The sequence below is a fragment of the Blennius ocellaris genome, assembly GCF_963422515.1.
Source record: "Blennius ocellaris genome assembly, chromosome: 5".
NCBI lineage: Eukaryota > Metazoa > Chordata > Actinopteri > Blenniiformes > Blenniidae > Blennius > Blennius ocellaris.
The window spans coordinates 12262547-12286157 of record NC_137654.1 but is presented as its reverse complement, the minus strand read 5'-3'; the positions used below and the strand labels follow the sequence as shown (position 1 = coordinate 12286157).

General features: G+C 39.6%; 1 protein-coding gene across 2 annotated transcripts in view; it reads left to right on the top strand.

The window, feature by feature from the left end:
* The first annotated feature begins 5087 nt into the window (after positions 1-5087).
* The window catches only part of mgll (monoglyceride lipase), a 44150-nt gene continuing 25626 nt past the window's right edge, over positions 5088-23611 (top strand). The window contains exons 1-3 of one of the 2 annotated variants that reach the window (XM_080497461.1): positions 5088-5231; positions 7126-7261; positions 22514-22620. In XM_080497461.1, the coding sequence (XP_080353587.1) occupies positions 7134-7261; positions 22514-22620 (235 nt within the window). In that variant the 5' untranslated portion in view covers positions 5088-5231; positions 7126-7133. Of the gene's footprint in view, positions 5232-6806; positions 7262-22513; positions 22621-23611 lie in introns of those variants that run through there. The other variant, XM_080497460.1, reaches the window with a different exon arrangement.

Below are 23611 nucleotides of genomic sequence, written 5' to 3'. Positions count from 1 at the left end.
CCACATTATTTGGTTTTTAAATGACAAAGTAACATATGCAAATTCTTCATAAATATATATTCATAAGTTAATCATGCCTCATTGCACGATCCTCTGCAAGTCTCCATTTATATGTATATGTAGCCACAAGGCTCTGGTTATGGTTATAGGGAAGTTAGGAAGTTCTGTTTGTGCTATGTACCTGTAGACCATAATATCCACAGTGGTGGTCTCTTTACTTCTTATGTAATGTGCATTGTCGGCTATTGAGACCGGTGTGCCAATGACAAACCATCATTAATTGTCTCAATTGTATCCATTCCATGATCATTTTCAACTCTAACAGAGTAGGATTGATATTGTCACAAATGTTGTCCATTGTGCTCTGTAGTTCATGTAGAATACAAAAGCTCAAAGTTAACTTCATGGTGCTGCTGCTGACACTACATTCATACACAAAGTTAATACAACAGCAGCTTCTGCATGTGTTACAGGCCCCTAGTGATCATCATTATTAGACGATTAAAAAGAGTGAGTTGGGTCACACTGTTATATAGTATGCATGAGGGGTTTAAATATAAATTAGGCAGAAAAACAATGCAAAAAATAAACATTGCTTCCAATTAACCTCGTTGGAGTTGAAGACTGAAGATGAGGAACATGACTGACTTTAGTGCAAACAGCTGGAGAACAAGAAGCACTAGATTTCCATGTGTTGTGACCATTCATCCTGCTTTATTTATACCAAATTAAACTGCAAAAAATACTACCTGATTTCAGAAAAATGCTGTTGAACCTTTATTTTTCCGTCAGACGTGGGATAACTGAAAATTTTACATTGCTTAATTTCTACTCAATGACAACTAAAGGGTACTTTTAAACTTCAAAGTAATAAGCTGTTTTCCCAGAAGCTACTTTCTAAGAGCCTTTAAATACATTATTAATAACAGGCATTTGATTTGATTAACTTGTATACGCTTACTTTTCAGCAATCAATAAGTTACACAATGGAAATTTGTGTTGTACACTAATGTAGATGAAAAGCAGCCATATTCTTTTAAAGGCAGTAATGTAGACTGTATGATAGATTATCTTTCATTAAAAAATATGTAATCTGTGTGCAAACACTACCGATATACAGTAATGTGAAAACTTGTGATTTCTTACTCTGACTGATGCTTTCTGCCCACAGTCAAATCTCATTCATGCATCTGTGCCAGCGTGCAGGCCTGACTTTGCTTTTGTTATGCTCAGTTCTCTTTCAGTATTTAGTTGCTTACATAACTTCATGTTTCTGCTGATGTAAAGAGCATTCAGCAGAGAAAAAAAAAACAATTTTAAGAAAGCAGTGAATTCTTAAGAGCAAAGTGGCACACGCGTCCTACATGAGACATCCAACTATACAGTAGATGTGAGTGTAAGATGAGTATGAGGTCAGGCAGCCTGTACAAAAGATCACATTTGATTATGTGAATGCAGTGATGTGCAAATGAATGGCTACATCTGGGCATTAAGATTTATGGATGCAGTTCATTCTGTATGAGAAACAGGCTTTGTGAGGTTAGAAACCCATCTGTATGATATAGCCTTTACTTAATTGTAGATAAGTTCAAAACACTCATTAATTTCAATCATGACTAAGAAACATTTAATCAGCTCAGAAAGAAAGCACATTCAACATTGACCTCAAAGGCTTTTACTGGACTTCAAAAGTTCAATACAATATATTATTTTGTCTTTCTTCTTACTTGCTGAACCAAATTTCCAGGCAGAATGTTCAGTCTTCTGTTCCGTTCCTCCTCATTGACCCCCGAGACTGAAACTTCCCACACGTTCATGCCACTCGAGTGCACGAGGACAAGAGAAACAAAAAATAATCTGGAGTGTGTAACTGCACACTTGTTTTTTATTTTTCTTACCTGGTTCTTCTTCTCTGACTTGGCCTCTCCTGTTGGTTTGTTTCACAGGATATTAGAGCAACGCATTTCTGAGTCTTAAGAGGAGCGATGGAAAATCTTGTGACGACGTAGGAGCAGCAACTTCTTCACTTCTTCACACACACACACACATACGCGCACACACACGCACACACACACACACACACACACTACACACACACACACACACACACACACACACACACACACACACACACACACACACACACACACACACACACACACATACACACACACACACACACACACACACACACACGCACCCTGTTTAGTTTAGTAATTGTCTGGTCTGTGCGTCTTGTGTTAAATTCCAATAGATTTTGTAAGTTGTGAATCACTAAATAAATAAATTGCTTATTTATAAAAACCCTGCCAGGGCTCATGTGGTGTATAAATGTCATGGAGCTTCTCTGTGTTCATTTCCTTTGCAAGCACAGAAAGGTTTTAATAGAATATTCCGAGGAAGGCGTTTGAATTTCATGACACATGCACAGGAAACCTTAAAATTCTCCTGAAATGACCTTGACTGATGAAACCAATGACTCACACATGGATTCAGGATGTTCCCTTTTCCGGTTTCTCTCTGGGATTAGCTGCCTGATGGCTGCCTGTGCACGCACATATTCATCAGGTTTTGATCTGTGGCTTTTATGCTGTTTAACATCACATGTGATACCAAAATATGATTCAAACCTGGATTCCGTTTAACTTTCCTCCTACTAACTTAAAAAAAATAAATTTAAATGTTACTTTAAAAAAGTGTATATTTGTAATTCCAAACAGGACATCATCCGTATGTATCTGTAACCCTTCAGAGGTTCGTTTCCAAAGATTTACAAGTGCAACAATCCTCTGCTAACAAAAAACAGGTATGATGAATCATTGTTTGTTGGAACATGATGAATCATGCTGAGTTGAAACAAAACAAATTTATTTTCTTGTAGATTCCATTAAAATTGTTGTCTTTTTTTTCATGTTTTTTGGTACAAAAATGAGCCTCCTGTTCTCTCTGTATTCACATTCCATCAAAAACCACGAAAAACAACACACAGAAACCAGATTTCTACTCGAGGTGACACAAATCAAATATATCACAGCATGTCATTTGGTCAAGTGCTCAAGAAAACCTCTCAAGATGAAAATAGTCAAGCTTTAAGTCATAATGTTAAGGATCTCCTGGGTTTGAAAGATTTGGGAAAGCTGGATACGTTGCACGCCCAGAAGTGATGTCAATGTACACTAACAACATGCTGGGAACATTTCAGCACTGCTGCAGCGTGTTGAGGACAAGAACCACTAGAGGTCAGTGAAGAAAAGGCTTTCAGCTTCTGTTAAGTTGCCCTTTAAAAATAGTTTATTTTACAACCCAATAATCAGACTGAAGTGCCTTTTTTTTTTTTTTTTAACCATTATTTAGTCTGTAAATCATAAGCCAAAAGACTATAGTTTTAATGTTTAACTTTTATTATTAGGGTCGGAGCATAGTAAAAGCATTTATTATTATTATATTTTTAATTTTTTAGTTTTTTGATTTTTAAATTTTTAAATTTTATGGTCACTGCGCATGTCTGGCACACTGGCTCTATATCGCCCTCTACATTGTTTTCACGTTTGTTATATTTAAAACGCTGGATCACTAACGTTTGATTTTCACTCCAACAAAAATTAACATTCAATTGTTTGAATGCAGATTCTGAGATTTATTTACATTTTTTTAATCACTTCAGATTTTTTAACTTTTTAAAATTTGTTTTAATATTGAAGTGGATGGGGAAACTCGTCAACTTACCTTTAAACTCCTTCAACTTTGAACCACTACAGATTCACCATACTTTCAGCTAGAGACTTCAATTAACATTTAAAACTTTGCCGCATCTTTTCACTATTCATGTAACATTCTCAATCAGAGTTGCTTACAGCTTTAATTATTCCTGGTAGACTTTAATTAATAGTAAGAAATTACTAAAGCTGCATCTGTCAGTGTTCAACTCACTGATATTTACCACCAACACTGCATCATTCCTCCCAAATTCAAGGCATTTTATTGTTTTTGGACACATTACTGGTTTGTTTAACCCCCAACCTCACAAGACTCAGCTAATAGAATAAGACAACAAATCTTTTATTGGTGAATTAGGTGAATGAGAGCTTAACAACATGTGTTTGCTTCAAAGAAGCTGGTTGAAACCAAAGACAAAGATTTAAAAAAATAATAATAATAAAGAAACAAAGAAAGGAAGGTGACTCAGGGTGCAATAGAGCTTTAGGAGGCCCCACCAGGAAAACATGGGGGTCTGAGGGTGTGTCTTATCCCAGCATGGAATAATCATGATAACAAAGAAATAAGTAATTAAATAAACAATATTATATAGGACACTTCTGTCCAAAACTATGAGGCCAACAATCATGACAGTTCCAGACATTCCATACATCTCATATTATGTGGAAAAAAAAGGTTAAGAAGTCGGGCTTTCAACCAAACCTTGTAACCTGGTGTAAAAGTTATGTTTAAATGTGTGTTATCATTAATAAAGCAGTATTTATTTGCATATATTAATGCATTTCCATCATATGATGGGTAAATGTGTTTTCCTTCACATTATGTCTTGCATATTTTCAGTTTTGTTTACAATCCATTGTGCAATAGGTTCTTGAGTTTATTTTGTGCAGAGAATGCAGCTACACAAGAACAAATGTTTGCAATCCTGTGTGTTTACACTTCCACTGCTGGAGCCATCAGTCTGACCCTGCATAAACCTACATAATATAAATACTATTAGAGGAAGAATTGGATACTGAAATAAGTAATAAATGAACATCAGCCGCTCTGTGATGTGCAAAAGTGGACGACTTGGACTCATGCGTACCCTCTTCTATTTTTTTCTAAAAGGTAATTGAGGCTCAACCAAAAAGGCCACGAGAGCAGCAAGGGGGAGAAGGAGGGACTCTTGTGTGTGTGTGTGTGTGTGTGTGTGTGTGTGTGTGTGTGTGTGTGTGTGTGTGTGTGTGTGTGTGTGTGTGTGTGTGTGTGTGTGTGTGTGTGTGTGTGTGTGTGTGTGTGTGTGTGTGTGCGCGCGCGCGCGCGCGCATACTTATTTAGTTTCTCCCCAAACGACGCTGACTGCATTCTTCTCTTGGCGGGTGGCGAGAGGAGAGCATTGGAGAGAGAGAGAGGGAGCGAGAGAGAGAGAGAGAGAGAGAGGGAGAGAGAGAGAGACTTACTGGGAGATAGAGAGTGAGTGAGACAGAGGGAGATATTAAAGCTGAAACTTCTCTACAGACGCTCCTGTGCAGGTCAGTCTTCTTTTTTTCTCAACAAATGTTTGTTATTCTTCGAAGATTATCCTCTTATTGAAAAAAAGAAGTGATTATTACGCACAGTCTAAAGTGTGGGATTAGTCTCCTTTATCCGCATAGTGTTGTTCCAGGGTAATGTGTAGATTTGCAGGGATGTTTCCACATGCAGCATCTTCTTTTGCTTCATTCATCACGTACAGCTCGTCAGTATTACACCTTGTATTACTGTGTTGCAATGTTACGGCGCGCAAATACAGTACTGCTGATGCGCTCTATTGATGCCAAAGCAGATTAATCGATTATTTCCACAGATGTATCCTTTGTGTCATCTTAATTAGACCACAGACATTTGATATGATTTGCTATTTTCCCTCAGAAACGCACTGCATTATTTTAATATCCACTTATAATGAGTGTTTGCCAGCGCTTGACGCTGAAAATGTTGGATTGCAGTAAACACAGAAGCGAGGTTGGGGGGGGGGGGGGGGGGGGGGGGGGGTATGGGGTTGCGCGCATCTTTTGCTCCATAGTGATAACCATTGTCCATGCGTGTACGATTCACGCAAACCCAATGTTATTTATTGACTTCTTCGTGTGCTCTGTTATGATCTGTCATATGCAGCTGGCGTGAGCCATGATTCCCCACACAAACCTGGCAACACAAACAGATGCCAGTTATTGAGGGTAAAAAAAAAAAAAAAGATCAATCACCTTGTAGTGCATGTTGATGTCCAGGTTCGTTGAAGTATTGCTGTTGAACATATGTCTATGTAAATCCAGTACATGATATACATGTCCCATGCATTTTTCATAAAATGTAGCTTTTCCTTGGGCGCATATGGAGTTTAATCTCAGAGACAAGACACACACAAAAAAACAAAAACCAGTGGACCGTCATGTATCGAAGCCAGGTCACTAAACCTGAAAGACGACACTCCGTCACCTCAGGAAATAGCTTCACACCGGAGCTATTTTTTATTTTTTTTTACTGCCGATGGTGCCTGCCAGGTGGCACACACGTTGTCCATTTCATTGTAATGCTGCACGGGTCAGTGGCGCCACGTTGTGTATCCAGCTGGACCTCGATGTAAGAGAAACCTGGTCTGTGATGCGGGAGAATATGAAGGGGTTGGGGGTGTGTGTTGTGCTTCTGTGTTGCAGGACAGAGAAATATAGATATTGGTGTGTGCGGCTCTGCAGGACAAGCAAGCATCGGCATTTAAATACCCAAACAAGGGGTTTTAAAGCAAGCAATACATCGTTGTCTTACACAATCCTGCTTGTTTTTATTTTTGTTTTGTTTTTTTCATTTAAAATGCACGTGCAGTGTGCAAAGAATATTCCAGTTCAGTTTAGTTTCATCATTGCCTCGTCCACTTGTGTGCTTGTAGAATGAACTGTGGTTATAATCTGGTACTAAACCTATTTGTTTTCAAGAGGGAGGAAGGGATGAAGGAGAGAGAGGCCATGTGGCGAGCGTGTGGGCAGAGAGAGAGAGAGAGAGAGAGAGAGAGAAAGAGAGAGAGAGAGAGAGAGAGAGAGAGAGAGAGAGAGAGAGAGAGAGAGAGAGAGAGAGAGAGAGAGACCTTGTAGTAAACGGAACATAAGGTCTCCTGACGTAGCGCCGGTCTCTGCGGACGCACAGCGCCTCAGCTTGTGTTTTTGTTTTCCTGTGCGTACTTGCGCAGCTCGGGATCAGACCCTCAGTATCCAGACCTTTATCCGTTCTCATCACCCTCATCATCCGTGCATGCGCTGAAACCCGCACACACACACAATATATAAACAATGCACGCCTTGACCGTCGCCACCTGCCTTCTCGTCGCCGGCCTCGGCTGCTTCCTGTACGGCAGCGACTTGTTGTCATCGCTGCTCCGTGTCTCTGTTGCAGACCCGTCCATGCGCGAGCCGGGCGCTGCTCCGCGGCGGAGCCCGCAGGGTGTCCCCTACACCGACCTGCAGCACATCATCAACGCGGACGGACTGCACCTGTTCTGCCGCTACTGGGAGCCCGCCGGTCCGCCCAGGTGAGTGCGCACGAACCGGAGCGCCGGGTTCTGGGGTTTCACTGGGCTGCGGGGCAGCGCGCGTCCCTCCCGTAGAGTTATTTTTAGAAGCTCCTAAAGTCGTCTCGATAATCCAGCTCACATGATGGTTGGAAGTGCCGCGGTCATATGACGGCTTCCACTTCACAGTAGGGCCATCCAGGTTCCTGTTTAGAAGTGTGTGACTGCATGGTACAACAAGACTGGTGCGTTGGTATTTCTGAAAATAGGTCAAAGCATGTTTAGTTATTTTAGTTAATGTTTCACTTTGAAATGGTCTGTTCAGTTTGACCGTTTTGTTCACACCATGCACTGAAATGTATTTTATTTCACTTTTTATTTTACCAGGTAGGTCAATTTAAAACAATTCTCATTTACAATGATAACCTGGCCAAGAGGCAGAAAGGATGCAAAATAAAGTGTCACACGTCTTGAAAGAAAGTAGTATTTATGGTGTTTACAGTGATATATATTAAGAGACAAATCAATGGTAAAATTAAGTGATATTTCAATATTGCTTGTATATATTTCTGAAAGAGTAGTGCAGAATTAAATGTAGAAAGTTTTCAGGTCTATTGCAGATGGTTCCAGTTATTTGCAACCAAAGGAGGTACAGGCTTTGGGTATGGCCAGACTGATACATTTACAAGAAAAGAAACTGAATTGTTTTGTGAATATTGACAAGGGACTATAGATGTTTTTCAACAAGAGTTCTGTTTCGGAAATGAAACCACCATCTCAATCTGTCCTTTTATTTGTGGTTTAAGTGATTAGTGAAACTCAAAGAACAGATAAACTGAAGTCCGTACAGTTAAGTCTCATTGTCTGACCCATCTGAAACAATAAAAAGTGTAATTATGGTAATCTCCCCCATTGTGGCAACATAACCAGATGTACCAGTGACTCATACTGGGTCGTGACCTCCTTTAAGCGCTCCACACTGAACAGGTTTCAAGCTTCTGTTGCTATCTCGTCCAGCCAGCTTCCAAACTCGCTCTGCCCAAGTTACAGTTGCAAGTAAAGCGAAGGGTACATCATAGATTGTCACAGGGCGAGCACAGAGAGATACAATGTCACCTACACCCACGGTGTGAGGATGGACAGAGGGTACGTACCCCCATCTGGTCTGCGTGTCCATTCTTCTGTTACATTTTTATTACCAAAAGGAAAGATTACATTTATCTGCATATTATAACAATTAATGCTACTTCAACAGCAGGATTTAGAAAACACACCTCATGTAAATAAATGAGATCTGTTACCGCTCATGCATTGAGTACAATTAAGTCTATAGTAACTGACACAGTGCACGGCCTTACACCAATTTGTACATTTTACTTTGGCCGTAAAAGCTGCTGGAAGTCCCTGCAACAGACACATCAGTGACTTTAATTGTGGTCTTTTCATTTGTTGTGTCTGCATTGAACTTCAGAACAAATCCAATGGGTCTACATCCCCAAACCATCCAGAACTGAACAAAGGTGTCTACAACACTGTGTCAGCTCTATTCATACTAATCTTATTATCGTGGCAAAAACCAGACGCACGAGTGACTGGTACTGGGTCATGACCTCATCTGGCAGAAGATGTTTCTTCAGTATATCACAACTTCTCAAATCATTGTGTACAAGTTGTGGACTGTATTTCGTTAGAGCCAATAATTGAATCTGTTCAAAATCTCTGACATTGTGTAACACAAACGTTAACAGCCTGCAAAGGCTTCAAACAGGAAAAATGCATGGACAATGTTGAGTTGCAGGGAAAGGTTGCACTACTTGGCCAACAGGTTTTACTGCAGTGTCATTGCATCTCTCAGTCGTGAAACATGCAGGCTTGAGGAACGCCTGGTTATCACTTACAAGCCTTTGCGCTCTTGTCCTCAGAGGCTTCATCACAAAAATCTAAACTCATTCAGGAGTCTGGCGTGTGAAAGGGAGTAAATGCCACTGATGTGGTCAATAAAACATCTAAAGGCGTACTTGATTAATGGATTAAGTTGATTAACAAGCCAAAATGATTTGACTGGTTTATCTGTGATGTTTGCCACTATGCTGTTAGGGGCCCCTCAGCTATTCGCTCTCAGGCTTTCCAAGCCTCCACATATGTGGCTGTGGCAATGCAGGAAACACAACACAGATGCTGCTCTCGCTCAGAAACCACATAGTTGCATGCAGGATGAGATCACAGAGGGAAAGCTATGTGACAGACACTGGAGTCCCATGAAATATGTGAAGTTGAGATATTACTGACAGACTGTTGATCTTCTATGACTTCAGAGGACTGAGGACTGAGTGTAACTTTAATCAACTGTTAAATTTACTTGCCCTCCATTTGGAAAAAAGACAAGTTATCATAACATAAAATAATTCCTTAAGATGTGACGACAGACACACACACACACACACACACACACACACACACACACACACACACACACACACACACACACACACACACACACACACACACACACACACACACACACACACACACGTTCCTGCTAACTGCCGACACGCCTGTACCTCGCCCTCTTCTGTGTAACTTCTGCTTAAACCCAGCTCACAGTTATACAATAGCACATGTGTGTGTGGAGGGGGGCTTTCTTCCAGTTCATTCATGATTCATTGCATTCATACATGGGCCTGCTTGTGTTTAAGATATCTGTGGATAAAACCATGTGGTGCTGCTTCTTACAATTGTCCGCAATGCCACAACTTAAGACTTCAGTCAAAGTGGTTGATCAATGGTTCACCATTAGTGTTCGACATTCTACTATAATCCATGGTTCACCACTTGTGAATTCTACTCTTACTGTAATAAGTTACATTGTCTGTCGAATTCTGTGATGATTGAGAACACATTTGACAATCGGTCTGCCAATTCGGTGTCCAGAAGGAGGGTGGTTTTCAGCTGACCAATGAGTCACTCTTGTGGTCAGTCACATTTATTTAGTCTCGGGAATCCCTCACCAATGAATGACCAATGAATGAAGTATAACATCCCCTTTCTGCTATAAGAAATAGCTCATATTTTCACAGTGGAAATCAGTTTAACTGCATTTTCCTCTTGCAGTTCAAATTTAACGTAAGTAAGGAACTGGATCACAGCATGATTAAAATAGCCATTGAGCCTTTTGTCTTGTGACTGTTTTAGAGCTGAAGGTTTGGGTGGCTTATATAAGTTCCTTATCACTGGAGGCTGGCCAGTGGGCATGCTAAAAAAGCATGCAGGCAGGGTAGAGAGAGAGTGAGACAAGAATACATGCAGACGTCTGTGTAATCTGTGTCAGGATTTGTTCTATAAATGACATAGTGTACAAATCATTTAAAAAAGTATACACTGCATACTGGTAGCATATCTGTTACTTATCTGTTGTGTGTAGCTTATTCAAGTTTAGTTTCTTTTTGATTCAGCGTTTAAAAATTTCACAGCGAGAAAAATAGGAGTCAATCTTTGGAGCTGCTTTTATACCTAAATGTTTCAATTCGTCACAAACGCATAAGGTTGTTTTAGCAGAGCACTGAGCTGCTGGAAGCCGGACAAGGCCTGTTTGTTGCATGTTTTATTGGCTGACTAAACAGAATCTGCTCAGCAATATCACATCCTCCTTGGAGTCATATTGGTGGGTGGGCTAAGGCTTACGTCAGGTGTTCAACCAGATGCTCAGTATTAGGTCAGGCAGCCATAAACACTGAAGGCTTACAAATGTATTTGTTTTCTTCCTGGTTTATCTGGAGGCTATCTCTAGATGGTCACAGAAAGATAAGAAATCTAAATGACATAATAAAAATTCAGTGTTATAGTCAGATAACTTAAAAGACAGAGGTCCAGTATTGGGTAGTCTGCTGTTAAGCTCTCCTCAATTCACCTCTACTGGTTGTACACAAACGCTGATGTTTCACAGTGAACTACATTTCTGCGGCCTGCATGACAGATCCACAGACTCACAGCTACCCACTCACAGCAACAGTCAGAGTAGTAATTTAACACAAAGTGACACACAGCATGTCAGGACCACGTTTATGAAATCTGAGGAGATTAAACAGCCAGAAACCTTCAGCTTGATTCTGTAAACTTAACCTAAATCCCATGGATATTAAGTGGTGAAATCAAAAGGGGCATTTGGCTGTACTACCCCAAAAATGCTTCATTTTAGGTGTGAATTGTTACTAAGAACAATGGAGGCACGCATCGCTTTCACCCTGATGTTTACCTATCAGCAAGCAGCTGGTGCAGAGATAACTTTGACGATCAAAGCCGATGCCACGCAGATGAGCCATTTGACAGTTTATTCAGGCGGCAACTCAGACGGTAAAGACATTACAAAAGCTTCCGTGATGCGGTATGATCAAAAGTAGATCTCATTGTAATGGTAAGGAGTGATAATTAAGTGACGGCTGATAGCATCCTGCTGCTGGTTGTGAGAATTAAGCCAGATTTTCCTCTTGAAGTCAAATCTCATTCCCTCTTTTTTATTATCTTAGAACATTATTGCCACCTTCACACCACAGCTCTCAACACTCCTGAAGTTGGGATGTGGTGTGTGGTAACCATGGCACCAAAGCTACAATTATTGACTACTCTGGCTTTGGGCATAGCGTTATATCGGTATGAAGTGTGTGTTCAGCAAGACTGTGGAAATTAAACTAAAACCACCACATTGTGGGGATGCGAGGGATAAAGGCAAAGCATGACCTTTGTATCCAACCACAGGGTGGTTGAGTTGCTGGACGTGAGACTAACAAGCGGATTGAAACAGACTTAAACTCAGAGGGTTGTTAAAACACCTGCAGCTCTCGGGGAAATGAGGACTGATTATTCTCTCAGCTAGTTTTCAGTGAAAGATTTAAGAGATTTGAAAGATGTATTTTTTTTTGCTTTTAAATTAACATGTGTTGCATTCAACCTCTTGTCAAACAGTTTCACACAATGCTCAATACGAACGTAAGCACCAGCCACATAAATCTGTATTTCACAGGATATGGAGTTTAAAAATCTCATGCTGTGTTTGACATTTTCAGGCTTCTGTAAAGATCAGGAATACAATAATAATAAACGTGTTTAACAGAGATCGGTTACCTTAAAAGGAATTACAATGATTGATCATGATTTTCTGCACGCTGTGGGCTGAATAGAGTTGAGATTGTAAGGTGAGAGGCTATTTGCAAAGTGATCGTGATGCTCAGAACAATTTGTCCATCGTTTTTTCATTTCACTGTCAGAGCGGCGCTTTCCATTCAAGCTAAAGTGTGTAGTATATGTGCATGTTGACCATGTTTCTATTATTCCTCTCACTCAAGAGGAATCAGGCCTAAGTAAGGACACACTCCAGCATCCTACAACCCTAACTTGGATTAGTGATTATAGAAAAAGGGACGAATGGATATATAGTGTAAGGGGGGAGGTTTGAATGCTAATCATGTTAAAATCGCAATAAGTGCAATCTCAAAACGGTATTTACTGAAGTCAGCTAACAAAAACTTTCAGTAACTCGCCCATTGGATGGATGATTTTTGTTGAGCTCCAATATTTAGCCTTACCTTAAAATGTGAATACAGCTGAATTACAAAGCAAGTGGCTGTTATTCCAAAAGGTTTGACTTCTTGCCTTGTGGCCTCTTCTTAACCTAAATGTTTCTGATTGGAATGAAAACCTGACAGGACTCGACAGGGGTCGTTGTAGCAGTGGCAGATGAATGCAGGTGAGGGGTTAAAAACACTTCACTTGCATGTTTGCTCTATAGAAGGTCTTTTCGAGAAAAAAAAGGAAGTTATGGACAAATATCGACTGGTTGTCGGTCTAATGTCCTTGTACATCAGAAAAGGGCAGTAACCTGCATAGACTACACCTACTCAGGGCCTGACCTACTACGATTGTGCATTTAACATAGTAAACTGCATGTTGAAGCAAACAGATTTCTGAGTGATATATTAAGAATGATACTGTGTGTAGGTACGTCTATACACATGCAAATAGGGTCATTCAAATCAGGGTTTTGTGGAATGATCTGCTGGAAACAATGTCATTTCTGTTTGTTTGCATTAAAGGAGCAACAGAAAAGATTCAGAAAAGATGACCAGACTACAAACGTGTACACCACTGAATACTGTTTGCCTCTGATTTTATATATTTGTATATAACCTTTAGTGGATTAGGCCTTAAGTGTGCAAAGCATAACATTTGATTGTTTCTGTATACACTATTAAGTTGCACTTAAATTGTTCTATTGTCATCCTAATTTGGTTTATTATATCTTCTTTAAACAAGACTTCTCATTTCTTCTTCATATTTTCTTTTCACATCTCTAAATGAGCATCAGCTATTTGCTATACTAAGTTATAAATAAAAATGTTTTACTGGAACAATTTAGATGTGAACTAATAATAAAGACCTCGCGCCACATGTTGGTGTGATGGTTAGCACTCACAGTGAGAATATCCTCGGTTTAAAACTAAACGTTTTTAATGACTTTCTTTATTCCTTATTGCCTTATTTTCTTAGTTTTTAATTTTTTTGCGTATAAAACCAGGTGAAGGGTTACAGGTGTCCTCAACGATCTTTTCAAACATTTGGTGAAAGGTAGGGGAATCTGCAATGATTGACAGATCTTCAAATAGATGTCTAACTAGGTGCTTTGAACTTTCATCAGAGACAAGTCGTCTGTACCGCTCACGGACATCCTTGAAGCTACTGCATATACAGTATATACACACACACACACACACCCATGTTTGTACATGACACAGCGTTCTGTGTGTACACCACAAACAAGTGCACAGTTTGGGTAAATATCATAATGCTCATTCACTTGTTTTCATTGATGATTTTACCTTTATATTTGTTTCTCTCACGTCGGATTATTTAATATCATATCCTCGCCACTCCTTTCCAGCCTGTCTTTTGAGAATGCTTTGACAAACATGAATATTAGTTTCCTTCGTGGTTCTAGTCAGAGGGACGATATAGTGGAGTATTTCAGGGTATGAAATCTGAGAGCCATTCCTGTTGATATAAAATCCTCAGTTTCTGGCTGTGATCCTTTTGCTCATTAACATGGAAAAGAGACAGAAATAATGACTTTGAAGTCATCTACTGAAACAATTCCTGCCAACAGCAGCAGCAGCCATTAAATTCAAAATGAATAAGTTGTCCAATACAATAATAATTGTCAAGGCACATTATGTATCTCTGAAGGTTTCTGAAGCTATACTGATTGAGTTAGTGGTATGTTAGGCAATTCTGGGATGCCTGTGGGAAAATGGGGATGCTGCAACGAGTGCTACAGCAAGTTAAGATTACATCAAAGGAAATGCAGTTACGTAAGACGAGTTTAGATTTTAGCCGTAACAGGAGCTGAAAGCAGCATCAGAGAAAGTCTATTCTTTAGTGTTGTATAGATGTAATGTGTGAGATATGTTCCTGAGTAAAGAAACAAGAACACACAAGGAAAACAAACTAATGTGATATACTGTAAAAATAAAGAGGATGAAACATCATGACTGTGGGTCATGTGTGGCTGTAGTTGGACTCAAATATAACACAAGATTGGGATTTGAGCCGAGCAGGCAGGACAACATAAGGAAATTGTAGCAACAAGTCTGACGTGGTTTGAACAAAAACAGCGAACACACGTGAGATTAAGACAAACGAATGATGAATTTACTTGTTTACTCTTTCAAAATACAATTTCTCATTAAATGCGTTCTTGCGGGCTTCTCAAACTTCCCCCTTTCCCATTTTTCAGATTTATATTTTTAATATGCATTTTTTTTAACCTTTAAAATAAGGCGCTTCCCATTTGCTCATTAACACAACATTAGTTACACCACACACACTATGTGGCATGTTGAACAGGCTTCCAGATGGGAGAGAAAGCTACCAGGAAGTTAGGATGCAGGTAAATGACAAGGGTGCACAGGGTGAAATGTAGAGAATAACAGAATGATGAGGGGAAGACTTGAGACCACAATAACAGAAAACACAAGTTACAGAGAAGGCTGGGCAGAAGAATGAAGGTTAACTAAAAAAAAATCCTTTTGATTGTGAGCATTCGGTTGTAATTTGTGTTCATTCCTTGTTGAGTTTGCAGCAAAAGTAGACGTCACGTTAGGAGATATGGTTTTGCGTGGCTTGCGTGATGGTTTGTTTTGTTATTGTTTCTTTACCATCAGATCAGTACAACAGACACATAACTGCTCCCATCCCTTACATGCTGACTTCCAGTTGGGTTTTTTTGCCTTCTGGCTTCGACTTCCTTGTATGAAGGGCAACAGGTACAAACACTCCTTCGTCCCTAAAGCCGTTTGCCCTCGGAATTCAAGACAGGGTAAGAGAAGTCGTCCCGAATTTCATATTAAGTGTCTTCTCACAGGTGGACTGCAACTATTAACATGCTCCCCCTTTACATATATTGTATTTTATCGCTGATAGGTTGTTGAGCCAGACTATTTTAGTATATTTTACAATTCTATTGAGTCACTGCTCATGATGTTGCAGCATATTGTATTATCCCCCCTCTTGGATTTTAAAATGTTGTATGCTATGTATGTTTTTATATGCCTTAGATATATGTGCAACGTAAATGCATTCTTTATATTTTATACGTCAGTGCAACACTAATTGGACTACTGGGACACATAAATACTGAACTGAACTATTTAGTGCAAGTGGTGCCATGAATGCAAAGCTCTTTGCTGAGTTATCTGCAAGAAATTCAACAAGAAGAAACTGTGTATATAATGTAAAATTGGTCAGTTTTTGTAGTTTTGATCCTGAGTTGATTGATTCTTTTCTGCTCAGTACACTTTCTCAGGCATTCTGCAATGACTTCCCCATTTCTAGGATCCTTTTCCAGTTCATTTTTTCTCCACTGTTCCGCCTGTCACATTGTTCCCCCTGTCACATTGTTCCTCTCTGTAATATTGGTTTCATTTTGTTTTGAGTGCAGCGACTCGTCCTATCACCTGAGAATTGACAGGTTCATACAATGTCTGAAGGTGTTTTACACAAAACTGAAATGTCTTAAGCTTACAACACAACATTTGTAAGTCAGGTCCTGACTTGACACGCACAAAAAAATATTTTAGAGCAAGAAGTGAAAAAAATTGTTTGTGGCAGCATTGCAGTGGACTCTTGCTGCATGTCAATAAAATGAATGAGCCTTTTCTTTTTACCAACTGCCCTCATCATTAGTTTGACTGTTGAGGTTTTGATCAGCCGTCAATTTCAATGGTCATTTGTGTCAGTTGGCATTATGAGTTCTCATTATTTAAGGAGATTTATCATTTTAATGATGCAATCCCGTCTCCTCAAGATTGTGATTCCTGATTTGAGGCTATTATAGATATTGTATTCTGAAGGACAGAGGAATTTGATCTCCAGTAAACTTCTCCAGTAAAATGATATTTCCAGTAAACTTCTTCTTGGTCAAGCTCCTCCTTTCTATAAATATATTTTATTGAATGTGTTTCTTTCACCAGAACACTGGAACAATGTGCCAACAGGAAACACTGTGTAAGAATTGTGTGTAAGAGTCACTGAAATGATCGGAACATGTCTAAAAGCTATGAAAGCTAAATAAAACACTGTTTGTGCTGTTCAGTCCTGAACCCCGAGACCTTAAAGATGTCCTGGCATTCACCCTGAGAACATAAATCTATAGTGGAAGGGTCTTTTTTTATGTTAGCTCTCCAACACTGAAAACAACTTTGATTCCTGAAGTCTGAGGTAACTGCAAAACAGAATTAAACCTTGTTGGAGCCCCATTTTTTTTTTTTTTAATTTCCCCCCACCGGCCATGGTTTCCTCCTATTGTGAAACCTATGGCGAGCATGTCAAACTCATTTTAGTTCACGAGAAACATACAGCAACTATCAATGACAGCGTTTCCAAATGTTTCCTTTTATGCTAAAAGTACACTATGAAAATATCCATATATGTTGGAAAGTATTTGGCAAAACAACAACTAGTTCAAAAGTGCCAATTCACCAATCCTCTCTTCAGGCTAAAGTTACAACAAGCCTGTTGCCCACTGAGATGGATTTCTGAAGCCTTTTTTTTGTGCACATTTGTCTGTGGTGTCTTGGCCTCTATTATAACTGATACGGCATCATACCGGATGAATATAGCTACCAACTTTGCACCATTTTCTTCTTTGGATTCATCCTGGAGGTTGCATGGGACTCTCTGGGTGGTTCTCAAGTGATATATTTAGCTGAGCACAAGCATGCATGCCTGGTTGAGGATTAATGAGCATGTACAGTGGGCTGCACAATGTGAAAACAATGCAAAGCTACAGCGATCTTTTTTGGATTATGAGCTCAGAGTGACTGTGTGACATCACTCAGTTCAGTGTACAGTTCTCTTATAACATCCATGTGACTGCAGTCACAATGGCTTCCTTTGACTTTTTTTTTTCATTATATGTTACTGAGTGTTTCTCAGTACAGATTTAATACACACATTATGAAACAAGAGAAACAACAAAAAGGTTTGAGTTGATTCTAATTATGTATGTTCAAGCAAGAAGTTATTGAAAATGTCCAGAGGCTGCTGAAATTTTTTAAATAATGTTCATTTCAGCACAAAGCTGCATTAAAAAACTATTTACGGACACAGCAATGCCTATTCTGACCATTTTGTATCATGGACACATGTTTCAAATGCTATATTAGCGCCTGTTTGATTGTTTTTAAGGTAAAATGCAGCTGGGACATCCATTTATCTATCTTCTATACCGCTTCATCCAACTTTGGGATCCTCACCATAAGTGCTAATGCTAACCACTACGCCTCCATGCAACAATTGTTTTCCCTGACATCTGCTTTACAGCTTCATCTTGTGTCTGTCATGTCTATATATCAGGCCCACATATGTACTTCCACTCAGGCTGCTCTTCAAAACATTCTAATGCGCCACCACTTATATACATACAGTCACTTCAGTAGGTACACTTGTAAAATCATGAACCAGTGCAACAACCCAGCTGTACCTGCTGCCTTTATAAATGTCTTTATTTCTTGGGCTTCAGATTTACTGGAAATGCATTTTTTTGGAAAGTGTGTTTAATATTCAGTAATCTGTTTTTTGTTAAGTTAGGAAGAGGCATGAATCAACATTTTAAATGTAGCAAAATTAAGGTAAAACTCTTTTACATACTCTATCTTTCCTCAAAGGAAGTCTTCATACTAAAATGCCATAAAAAGGAGGGAGGTCATTGTCACTGTGCTCACAGATTTCTGTCAACAAGCACACATTTGCGCTCTCTGAAGTACCGACCAGTTGATTAATCACACAAAAATACAAATGTTCAGGTCAGTCGTCTCCTGCTCAGTCACACGTCCCTCATCATAGTTTACCTCTTGAGTCTATTTATACAAGACTATCACAGCAGATGATAATTTAACACCTTTCACGTCATCTCTAAAGAGCAATCGTTATTTATCACTGAAGTTATGAACGTTTATGAATAAATAACATATAATGTCATGTCATTTCTGGAATGCTTTCGGTGCGGTGTTAAGTTAAAGTGGCTTCCACCTGCAGTTTGCTGATCAGGTGATCTCAGCTAAGGCACCCAATGTTGTGAAGAGTAATGGAAAAAATAAGTGAATTTCATATCAGCACTTTGTCATTTTGTCGGTGGACATGTTTTTTGCATTTAGCGGAAGCTCCACAGTTTCTGAACTCAATAATCTTGCCACTGGTCTGTCGGCATTGTATTAAGTGGATTATAGTTTTGGCTTTGTTTGGGGTCTGTGGTTGTTTGGAGTAGCTCTCTCTCTCCCTCTCCCTCTCGCTCTCTCTCTCTCTCTCTCTCTGTCTCGCTCTCTCTCTCTCTCTCTGACTCGAGTGTTTTAATAAGGCTGGTTTTGAGCCATGTTGTTCCAGCAACTGAAACAGTGTGAGAGTCGAGTTGCGCTGCAGTTCCCATGAGCGAGAAGAGAAGTAATTAGGGGAAGAAACTTTCTTTTTTTCTGATTTAAGTATTTGACATATACTACATCAAATCATGCAAAAGACAATGCACGGTGTTTCAGGTAATGTAACAAGACCACTTTTTCATGTAACAGATTAGGAACTGAACATGAAAACCAGAAGCATCGTTGCATAGTTACACCTCCTCAGTGAGTTTGGTACAAACTGTCATCTCCAGTTAAGAACTAATGTGTTACGATTTCATCAAAACTCCTGTTTACTGGAGAAGTACCCCGCTCATCTTGATCAAACTTAGCAACTTAATGTACCCGACTGAAAGTAACATTAAGATAAGTCTGTATCCAACAGTAGCTGTGATGTTGCATTATCAGCCTGAAATGTATCTCAACGCTAACCTGGTGCAGTGAGTAATGTACCGTATCAGAGTGTCATTAGTTCTGCCCTGGACTGCAGAGTCACAGCAGCTCAACACGTAGTGCACTTGTATCCTCAGGTATGGGAAGGGGGGACACGCAGCATGTCAAAGAGTAAAATGTCATGATTGCAGAGCCTTTTGTAGTAACACTTGTTCGCCTCGTTGAGCCTCGCCAGACCTCTTTCTACAACGTGGAAAGAGTGGGCCGCATTCTGCCCGGCTGAGCCAACATACTGATGATGCCTGAATACTGTCGCTTGTCTGCAGATGCCTGTAGCTGGATGAATGCAGACATCTGTTAGTATTGTGGGTAATTAAAGCCTTCAAACCTTTATAATACGCAGCTTTTGCATCTCTTACTGTCAGCTGCCTTTATTTCCCTTTTTTTTCTCATTTTGACAAGAACAAAATTACAGAATGGAAGAAAACAATCACCCAACTGACCAGAGGTGTATTTAAAGAATGATAAAAAATAAAAGGATGTCACAAAAGAGAGGCTGCTAAGCATCCAGCATGTTTCCCACTGTACAGTTGTCTTTACAGTGAACCCACATTAGCTCCATTAATCCTCCCCTGCCCCTGGGTATATGTGCCACAGAGCATTATGCCTTCACAAAGACACCCATTCATACACATGTACGCTCGTTTTGAGCTCAGAGGAAGTCTCAGCCCGAAGCGAGGGCTCCTTAAAACGAGAGAAAGAGCCTCGCTAATGAAGTCTGATGAACAGCTACTCTTCCTTACCTCTCCTCCCTACCCCCTTTCATTTAGTTCCCCCTCTTTTTTCTCTCTTTGTCGCTGAATACATTTGAGCTAATTGTCTGCTGGCGCTGATTGAAGCTCTCACAGGCTTCTTATCGCTGCTGCTGCCGCTGCCGCTCAGAGAAGAAGAAAAAAAACATCCAAACATTTCAGAGCTGCTCTGCTTCTTAATATGCTTGATGGTTCAGAGCAGACAGTAACAAGACTGTTAATTAAAACTGATAAAAAAATATATCTTTTTCACAGAATTTACCTCATACCACTCTTGTGGGAGAGATTTAATAGGTGAAATTAACAAGGGATTATCCTGATAGCTTTTACTTTATCAGTCTGTGTTGGGCAAAAAAAACTGTTGAATTTGTAAATGGAAAGATTAATTTTTTGCAACACATCTCTGGTTATAAAGTGCAATAACACTGTGATGGGGTATTTTATTTATAAAATGCACCATAGCTTTTTAGTCCACCCAACCATCCGACCGTCCATCAACCCAACAGATTGTCTTTGAGTTGTGGGGGAAACCCCAAATAAAAACTTACCAAGTTGGGAGATTATACGCCCTCACGTTTGAACCAGGTCATCTACCCAGGAAACCTCACCAGGACCACGATCATCTTTAATTGGAAAATTCGACACCAAAGAAATTCTGTATATAAAAAGTATAACATGTATAAAGAGTGATTGAGGAGTTTCCTGCTTTGCTTCTCATCTTGACATTCATTTTAATTATATGGGTTTTACTGACTGAGGCTTTCTGTATTTTAAGATTTGTTGAGGAACAATTTAACTCTTGCCTCACAGCAAGAAGGTCATGAGTACAAGTGTAGTGAAGGGTCTACTTCACACAGAGGTGAACCTCACAGACACCTCTGTGTCTGTGAGGTTCAATCTAACCTTCATTGCTCCTCAATGTACACATGACAAATTGAGGGATTTCTTAATTTCTTCTGTGGTAATAGTTCTGTTAACCCCTATTACACTGATCAGTCATTGCAAAGCCATCTACACTTTTGCATGATACAAACCACATTTTTATAGTTTTCTTTCAGATTCAGAATACATTTCTGCCACAGCTTCATTGTTTCTCTTTGCAGACCGGGAACAGCCCACAAACGCTGCAGTCTTGAAGATGCCCTCACCTAATTGTTTAGCCGTGACAATTTGTCTCACATTATATCGCCATGCCAATTATTCTGTCTCTAAGACATTAAATTAAGTTTATTCATGCAAGTGCAAAAGAAAGTAATCAAATGCCTGCTGAACCCACAGTGAAGCCAACTCCATCCATAACTTAAAAAGCTTGCTTATACCTCTAAGAACTTTAAATTATATCACACTAGTGCAGAATGATTTCTCAATATTCCCTCGAACCAGCAGGAAGACTTCAGGATGTTGTGTCAGTGTTTATACCAACGCAGCCTCCTCAAGTGAATACACCATAAATCACTTCTTTAAAGCATTCGGATGGAGTCACTGATCCTGCTGTTTCAAAAGGGATTTAAGTACAGCCCCCATTTTTTTAATATTCTCAGAAATCCAAACAGGGGTTTCATTCGGGGCAATGAATATTCCAACATTAAGCTTATCTTTACTCATTTTTATGGATCCTGTTGTGTACATCTGAATTCCTCAGTGTCAGCTCTGAGTTGGGCATGCAGGGGTGGGAAGAGGCAAGCAGACAGACAGATGGATGATAGCTGTTATCTCAGAAAACACAGTCTGCCTCGCTCTCAGCCTGCCATTTCTCTGCCTTTCTTCCTCTTCTTTTTTTTTTACCCCCGATCAGCCTGTCTCTCACTCTCTGTCGCTCAAGCAGGCACACATTGAAATCAGCCTTGCACATGTATTTATGTATTTTTACCAAATCACAGATGCAGAAAAAGTCACTCACAGATCTGCCACCAAGGTACTTTCGGGTCATCATTGTGTCAGAGTTTACATTTTTGCTCATTGGTGAACATTTCTGTAGAGGAAGGAAGCATGACCCACCCATGCTCAAATCCTGATTGAAAGCAACTTTTCTTTTTTCATGAGAATTAACAAAAAGGGCAAAGTGAGGCCATGGGAAGGTTTGTGTTGGTTAAAACCTCACTTAGATCTTTCCTCTCTGCCTTTCTCAGGGCCCTGGTGCTAATCGTCCATGGAGCAGGGGAACACTCTGGGCCGTACGATGAGATCGCACAGAGACTGAAGGAACTGTCCCTGCGGGTGTTTGCACATGACCATGGTGAGTGATAAGCAGTGGGCAGTTGGATGGACAGACAAATCCCCCTTCTTTAATTTGTATCCATCACTCAATCCCTGTGCAGGGACAGAGGACTGTCTCAGTTTAGGTTGTTTAAACATGGACTTCCTTACTGAAGATGCCCATCAAGGACAGTTTGATGTTTATACGTGCCATTTAACTAAGCTGTCTGTCTCTTAGCCCAGCCCATCCAATGGCTAGAACAGGATTCTGCAACCATTATAATCAAAAGAGCAAGTTCTTGCCACTTGCAACAAAAATAATCATTAATGTAAAGATACCCGAATCAGTAAGTCTGTCAACATAAAGTTCAATTTCTAAACTTGAGCAAAATTGAGAGTAAAAATTAAATATGTCTATTTATCTGTAGTTTTCCAGAACCACAAGTGACAGGAAAACACTAAAAAGACATTGAAGAGAAGAGTATAGAAGACAAACGACTGGGTGGGATCCCTCCACGGGAAAAAACAACAACAATAAAAGTTAACATAGCTAAAGATGGTTAAAAACAGTCAAATTCTTATGAGTAAAACAGTTTAGATTCATAAAATAATTTTAATCATTAAAACAATAGGAAAATGGCAAAACATGCACATGCAGAAAAGCTGATAAAAATGTTGAAAATTATGCGAAACTTTAATGCAATATAAAAACAGCAGATATAACTTTAACTGCCGGGTTATTGCAATTTTAAGTGTTAAACATGTTTTGCTGCTCCAGATGAAGTTATTCAGTAGAAAATTATTTTTTAGTTTATTATTTTGGTCATAAAGGTTGCTATTGGTTAACCTATCAGCACTGGGAGAACTGGTTCTTATCCCACACCAGGCAAACAGACCAGTTACACTATGTTTTCAGCTGCAGGCTTACCATCTAGACATCATCAGGATTTTTGCTCACTTCACACAACAGTGAGCTTCAAAGGCTCAGACAGCAGGTCATGTCTGTGATTTCTAAGCTGAGGAAGGAAAAA